General features: G+C 39.6%; 1 protein-coding gene across 1 annotated transcript; it reads left to right on the top strand.

Moving 5' to 3' along the window:
• Positions 1-237: 237 nt before the first annotated feature.
• LOC107738934 (cytosolic sulfotransferase 3-like) lies at positions 238-4,249 on the top strand. The gene is made up of 5 exons (XM_016550861.1): positions 238-336; positions 3,044-3,170; positions 3,691-3,788; positions 3,875-4,049; positions 4,140-4,249. Exons 1-5 carry the CDS (start codon positions 238-240, stop codon positions 4,247-4,249), a joined length of 609 nt encoding a protein of 202 aa, XP_016406347.1.
• The last annotated feature ends 3,921 nt before the right edge of the window (positions 4,250-8,170 follow it).

Here is an 8,170-nt window from a genome sequence, read left to right as displayed (position 1 = left end):
ATGGTGTGCGTGAAAAAAGCAAATGGTGATCTACGTGTGTGTATGGATCCAAAGGACTTAAATGTCAACATTCAGAGAGAACATGATCAAATTCCGACACAAGAAGAAATCATAAGCGAGATGGCAGGTGCAAAGTTCTTTACGAAGCTGGATGCATCCCAGGGCTTTTGGCTACATAAGGACAGCACGAGGTATTGCACATTTAACACACCCTTCAGCTGATACTCCTTCTTGAGGATGGCGTTCAGAATTTCCTCAGCTCCTGAAGTATTCCACAGAGCCATGGAACACATAAATGAAGGCATCAAGGGTGTGCGTGTTTATGTGGATGATATTGTATTGTAGGGATCCACAATAGAACAGCACAACAAAAGCCTCATGGAATTCCTACAGCAAGTACGGAAGTATGGTCTGAAATTGAATAAGGACAAATGTCAGTTTGGAGCTAAGGAAATAATGTTTCTTAGAGACAAGCTGACGGAAGGGGGTGTGGAACCAGATAAGAGTAAAGTATAAGCAATACTCTAAATGCCCAGTCCCACAGACAGAAAGGCTGTACTAAGGGTGATGGGAGTTTCCAATTTCCAATTTCGTCGGAAAGTTCATACCAGACTTTTCTTTAAAAACAGTGTGCTTGAGAGCATGGGCGTCAGAAGCAACAAAAATGTGGGTGGGTCCAACATAGTGTAAGTGTAACTGTTATTCAGTGCTGCAAAAAATACTATATGATGCCTTTAAAAGCAACAGGTGAACAAATGATGAACATTCAGTTAAATAACAGTTTAGTGACAGTAGCCTATGTGAGCACACAGCCAGACCAACCTGAGCGGCAGAAATGCTTTGATCCGACGCTTTGTTTATCTTGCTGTGTAGCGGGAGTGCAGCAGGTGCAAGTACTGAAAACACGGAATGGAGTTTAATTTATATGGACTCTGAATGAGCCAAGCGGAATGGATTTGAGGAAGCAGCAGTGTGGAAGTCAAGGCTGTAGCTAAAATGTGGAATGGAGTTTAATTTATTAGGGCATTCCACAAGTGGAATGGATTTGACTGACGGCGCTCTGAAAAGTGAACAGACATATGCGTTCAATTAGAGACTGTGAAAGTGAGTTGGTCCAATTTCATTGGTCTTAAAAAGTGTCTAATCGTTCAAAAAAAGTGTCTTGTCCCACCCACATACAATGGTTCCAACGCCCATGCTTGAGAGAACTGTTATATGACAAAGGCGAGTTAAAGTGGACAGCTCGTCATGAACACAAATTAGGATGATTGATGCCTCAAGAATGATGACTCCATCTGAATGTCAATATGCACAGATAGAAAAAGAATGCTAGGGCTTGGTGTATGGAGTGGAAAGATTTCATAGCTATGTGTACGGGTTACCGACATTTGTGGCAGAGACTAATCACAGACCATTAATAGCAATCATTAAAAAGAACTTGAATCAGATGTCTCCAAGAATTCAGCGACTAATGATGCGACTGCCGAGGTATGACATGGAGCTAGTTTATACTCAAGGAAAGTACATAGTTCTGGCAGATACTCCATAGCTGCGGTACGGAGTGGAAAACATGACGAAAGCTCCATAGATGCGGAGGTGACTCATCATGTGAATATGGTAGCTGAAACTCTTCCAGTCACAGACACAAAGCTCAAGCAAATTGCAGTGGAGACTGAGAAAGACAGATGTCTGGGACAGGTCATTATACATCTGAATAACGGCTGGGCTTGAGGAGAATGTGCTCAGTACTACAACATCAGTGTGGTCAAGGGACTTCTGCTGAGGCAAAACAGGATCGTTATCCCTCAGTCACTGAGACAAGAGATGTTGAAATGACAGCATGAGGGGCACCTTGGAGCAGAAAAATGTAAATGAAGGGCTAGAACTGCAATCTATTGGACCGGAATAAATGCCGACATCGACAGGATGGCGTCAACTTGTGATACAGACTTTATCAAAGAATTTGCTGATTTTCTAACTGAGTTAGTGCTGGCTGCAGATAATGTCTTAATTGTTAGCGATTTTAATATCCATGTAGATAATGAAAAAGATGCATTAGGATCAGCATTTATATACATTCTAAACTCTATTGAGGTTAGACAACACGTGTCAGGACCTACTCATTGTCATAATCATACTTTAGATTTAATTCTATCACATGGAATTGATGTTAATGCCGTTGAAATTCTGCAGCAGAGCGATGATATCTCAGATCATTATCTAGTCAACAATAAGACTCTCATAGCTGGAGGAAGCTTTGCAACACTCCTCTGCAGAGGTAGCTAGCCAAGGAGGCTCACAGAGAGCCTAACAACTTGGCACTACTGCCTGACTGAGCTCGAAGGATGGAGGCCTAAGCGTGACAACTCTCTAAAGCAAGATTAGGTATGACTGCATCCTACACCCACGACAGCTATCAGTGAGGCTCACAGAGAGCCTAACAACTGCTGTTCAGGTGGAGCTCTCGGGAGCAGAGGCCTCAGCAGGAAGATAGCGAGAGGAAGCCTAATAATACACCTATGTAAAGGCAGCTAGCAGAGGAGACTCAAAGGGAGCCTAACAACTTGGCAACACTGCATGACTTAGCTCTAAGGATGGAGGCCTCAGCATGATGACTTTCTAAAGCGAGAGGAGGCCTGACTATATCCTACGCTCAAGATAGCTATCAAGGAGGCTCACAGAGAGTCTAACAACTATACAAAAAAATCAGAGGTAGACAAAGGCTAAAGAAAGGCCATCTTTCTCAAAGTAAATTTCAGAAAGGTGTAAACTGTTAATTATTATTAAACTGCTAATTATGGTGGGCATAATTAGCAGTTTACTACAGCACTTAATTCAACTTTGCTCTTGAAACAGGCAGGTCAGTTTGGCTTGGAAAATAATTGTCTCAGAACAGCATTAGAACTTCATAAAAATAAAGTTATGGTCTCTATTGCAGGCCCTCAATGAAATTGAACTACATCTGATTGAGACACAGCAATAGTTGTGTTATTAGCTGAATATAATGAAAATCTTGTTTCTTGTCATTTTCCCACTCATTCAGATTGTGTATGTAGCACGGAATGCAAAAGACAATGCAGTTTCCTATTTTCATTTTGATCGAATGAACATGGGAGAACCTGAACCAGGAGACTGGAACACCTACTTACAGACATTTATGGAAGGAAAGAGTAAGTAAAATATTTGAAAAGTTAAATAATGAAACAACATCTTATTGGTCAACAATAATGTGGATGTTACTAAAGCCACTTTTCCACCTTTTTGCTTTTCAACTTGAGCACCACTCGACATAGAATTACCCTGCTGACAATTAGGGAACATGTTCATTCAGAAAATATTTATTCTGATTTCACAGCACGACAGTGCAAAAATAAACTGCATCCTTGCTATTTCATGCCACGCTGGGACGGATATTTTTCCACTATATGGCTCTGCAAAATCAGAATAAAAATGTTCTCAATCATCAGGACAAAAGGTGTTTAGCAAGATGTTGGTAAAATGCCTTACAGAACCATTTTAATGTCAAAATATAAATCATGTTTACATAAATATACAATCTATATTCTACAATACATAAACATTGGGAGAGTAAAGTGATTTGTTTGCTCTATTATGTGCAACCCCTACATTACTTGAACCAATAAATGTTTCACTGAAGAATTTGTTTTAACATCCACAATTGCCCCATAGAAGTATTTGGTCCTTGGTATGACCATGTCAGTGGATGGTGGGAGAAAGAACAGACATATTCTAACCTAATATACATGTTCTATGAGAATTTGGTTGAAGTAAGTTCAGTATATAAAAAGACAATTTTAGCAAACATATTAGCATAAAATCAATAAGGTATGTTAGATGTGCATGTCTTCATCAGGACACTGGACGTGAGGTGGAACGTTTGTGTTCCTTCTTGGGTTTGTCCATTTCAGCTGAACAGAGGGAGAAAATAACAAAAGGGGTTCAGTTTGATGCCATGAAACAGAACAAGATGACCAACTATTCCACAGTCCCAGTCATGGATTTCAAGATCTCACCCTTCATGCGGAAAGGTTAATAAACCACAAAATCTAAGTAATTTAGTCCTTCTGAATTTAGTTATTTCACTTGCTTTTATCTTCTTTTGGTTTTCTTTCCAAAAGGTAAAGTTGGAGACTGGAAAAATAATTTCACTGTGGCACAAAATGAACAGTTTGATGAGGTCTACAAAGAGAAAATGAAGAACACCGTCAAGTTCCGCACTGAGATTTAATACTAGTTCTAGATCTTCTGCCAGAATAATAATTAAATAAATAATCAATATTCTGACAGAAGCCTAATTATGGCTTCTCTGTTTTGGCTTAGAGAATATTTAATATTATACATATTTTTCTAATAACACATTCTTTTATCCCAGTGTAATACTGTATGCAGAAACAACTATAACTATGCCATTCACAGGCTGATTTGTTTATATAAAACTAACGGAAACACTTTACATTAATTCATTAATAAATCATTGTCAAACATTATATAATGCTTAACAGATCATTAGTTAACAAATATTCACATAGCTATGAGATAATGTGCTTGTTAATGTTTACTACCTTGACAACCATCGGCACAAGACCACGGGAACCAGACAAGTCCTCATCACAAACCAGCTTGGAGTTAAACCACACCATAATGGTTTCGTCTGGCCCTTTGGCTTGCTTAGTTGGGGACGCTTGACTGGATTGCACAGACACTATTGGAAGAGAGCTGAACTGGATGATGACATCACTGAATCATCTATGAACTGACTTTAGCTGGAAAAATGACTCTGTTATCGTCCTTTTGCATTATTGACAACTTATTTTCCTGTTTGACACTGTAAAGCTTCTTGGACACAATCAGTATTGTATACAGCGCTATACAAATAAAGGTGACTTGACTGACTTGACTAATGAACTTAATAAATATTACATACTGTTTAACAGGTCATTATTAATGTAAACTGAAATGCTTACAAATGTCATTAAACTTTCAATTCATATGATCATACACCTTCTTAAAATCTACAAATTAATTTGACATGGTTTACAATGACTAAAAGCTTCATTAATGAATCATTAACAAACATTTTCTACTGATTAACAGATCATTCATTAATATATATTCAAATAGCTACAAGATAATATGCTTGTTAATGTTGAAATAAACTTATTAAACATTACATAATGATTAACAGATCATTATTTAATGTAAACAAAATGCTTACAAATGTCATTAAACTTCCAATTCATATGATCATGTTATACAATGATGTAAAGCTTATTTGCTAATGTACATTTAAATGCTAACAAATGTCATTAAACTTCAATTCATATATTATCTAATGCACTTTTTTACATTTACAAATGTTGTGAAAAAAGTTTAATTAGTAATATTAAACACTTCACTCACTATTCATGTTAACACATTATTTACATTTTGTTTGCTGTCGTGTGTATGCAGACTTTAGGTATTTACACATCTTAACAAATCTTTTATTAATAATTTGTTTATGTTTTTGCAGTACCCAATCTAAAGTGGAAACTGTTCATAATTTGTAAATGTTTATAATTGTAAACGAATCATTAGTACCTTTATGAGCAGTCATCTCAATGGCAAAACGTGTCCCAAATGACCTGAATTCACCCTATTTACACATATTTACAAATCATGTATTCATAATTTGTTAATGTTTTTGCAGTCCCCAATCTAAAGTTGAGATTTTCATCATTTGTAAATGTTTATAAACATTTACTAATCATTCAGTACCTTTATGGACATTGGACTTTTAGCTACTGTAACAATGTTTGTGTAAAGGGTGGTCAGTTTAGGTCTTGCATTTTTGACAAACTATTTTCCTGTTTGACACTGTAAAGCTGCTTTGACACAATCAGTATTGTATAAAGCTCTATATAAATAAAAGTGACGACTTGACTTAAATGCTTGCTAAAAACATAAAAACACATAATTGTTATTTGGGTGCAAAACATGTTTTTAATGCCTTAACACTTATACGTATAACACATATATTATATCCCTAGGATATTCGTTGAATCATATAACAACAGGAGAGAAAAAAAATCAGTTTTTCACAAAAAACTTATCAAAACCATGTAATATAAACAGATTGAACTTTGTTCCCTTATAGCAATAAAATTGACCCTTGAACACTATTGACCCCTTACCCATCTCATAAACCTACCCACACCACCAAACCTGTCACTAACCTTACCTGTATCTCACCCCAATAGTAGCAAAAGTGTTTTGCATTAACAAAAGCTTTTAATCATTGTAAAACATTCTGTTAAAAGCATCTGTTAAAAGCAACAACACGTTGGCCGGCGACAGCCATGACGTCACTACCGGTGCAACTATAGTATAAATAGGCGCCGGGAGAACACATCATCCACTTCTTCGTCTGAAGCTTGCGTCCGCAGCATGGCAAGAAACCTAGAGGACGCAGTGTCTCATTCCCTACTCAGGGAACCATGGTTACATAAGTAACCTGAGACATTCCCTTTCATGGGAACTTCGAACTGCGTCCTCTAGGGGTCGCTATGGGGAACGGTATACCCACGCCGCCATGCTGAGGGGAGTGCATGCCAGAAACCATGGCGAGCACTAAGTACCAACTCTACCATATTGCCATGGGAGTTGCCCCTGGGACGTTAGACGGCTGTCAGTGACATTATTCCCTACGGCCAAAGGCCTAGGCTACATACCCCAAAAAACTTACCTGTTAGGGCCAGAACTCCTGGGCCCGGGGTAGAGCTCAAGGCTTGGAATCAGGAATAGATTCCTTTAAGGGAATACGACCAAGAGCCTAGAATCATACTAGTCTTGGCCTGTCACACAGGGGCTACCGCACGCTCTGTATATGCTGAAGGAACTGTCTCAACAGACCCCTAGTAGCAACACCCTGTTAAAGTAGGTATCCAGAGGATACATAGGAGGAGTGGTGCCCAAGGCGGAACCGGGATTTTAAACCACTCAGAAAGAGCACGAAGCTGTTGCGCGTACAGGATTTTAGAAAAGTGGGCAAAGCATAACGTGCACACTTACCACTTATGTGGATTTTAGAAAGTGTGCAAAGCATAACGTGCACACTTACCAGCTATGTGGATTTAGAAAGTGCGCAAAGCATTACGTGCACACTTACCACTTTTGTGGATTTTTTAAAAGTGCGCAAAGCTTAATGTTTTCACTTACCATAGTATGGATTTAGAGTTTTCCAAGCATCTGCTCACAGATACCCGGAAGTACTGGGCCAAACGGGAACGGGAGAGGCAAGCTCAAATACAACCCTCTAAGGTGAGGGTCTGCGGTGCCCGTGGACCCAAACCAGGCTCCTCAGCACTCCAGCCCAGCCTCTTTACCCACCGTCCCGCATTCAGGAGCCGGTGCCAGCCTGAGCCAGCAGAACAGCAGTGTTAAGCCAGCACTGCAGCAGCACGACAGCACCAGCGGATGTGGAGGAGCTCCAACTGAAGTATGCTCTGAGGTAAAACTCTTCTTCAAATGAAAATCCCATAATACAGCAACAACCTCGAAACACCATTAGTGATGTGTACAGTACATGCACTGGTCACTTGAAGGAAGTATCATTGTCGTTTACGACCATGTGATCATGAGTGGGGTGTTTTCACATTTCATTTTCAGAATCAAAATTGGAATTGGCTTTATTCGCCAAGTGTGTGCAAACACACAAGGAAGTTGTTGTGGTTCCCCTTCAGGAACTCGAGCTGCTTCGAGATTCGCTTTGGGAACGCCCCTGCGTGACCGCGTTCTGAAGCACATGTAAAATCAGTCAAATGGAGCAGCGAGACGTCACGAGTGGAGTGACGTGAGCGCCAGGAAGTATAAAAGCGCATCCGGCAGAGCGCAAGTTAGCTTCTGCTCTTCAGTAGCGCTCTGTGTATGTGTCAGTCTATTTACTGTTGTCTGTCAGTCCACAAGCATTCAAAAGAATATGTCAAAGTCTAAACTAATATCTATGGCGAGCAAACGGCATTACAGACATTGTGTGCCTCCCTGCCCACGCTATCTGGCAGCGGGGGATACACACGATCTGTGTGTTGTTTGTTTAGGAGCGGAGCATGCACGGTCAGCTTTTCGAGGGAGCTGATTGTCATCACTGTGAGTTACTCTCGCTGCGTCTGCT

This window comes from Sinocyclocheilus rhinocerous, unplaced genomic scaffold (genome assembly GCF_001515625.1).
Source record: "Sinocyclocheilus rhinocerous isolate Xijiao unplaced genomic scaffold, SAMN03320098_v1.1 scaffold2570, whole genome shotgun sequence".
NCBI classification, from domain to species: Eukaryota; Metazoa; Chordata; class Actinopteri; order Cypriniformes; family Cyprinidae; genus Sinocyclocheilus; species Sinocyclocheilus rhinocerous.
This window is presented reverse-complemented; position numbering and strand designations above follow the sequence as displayed.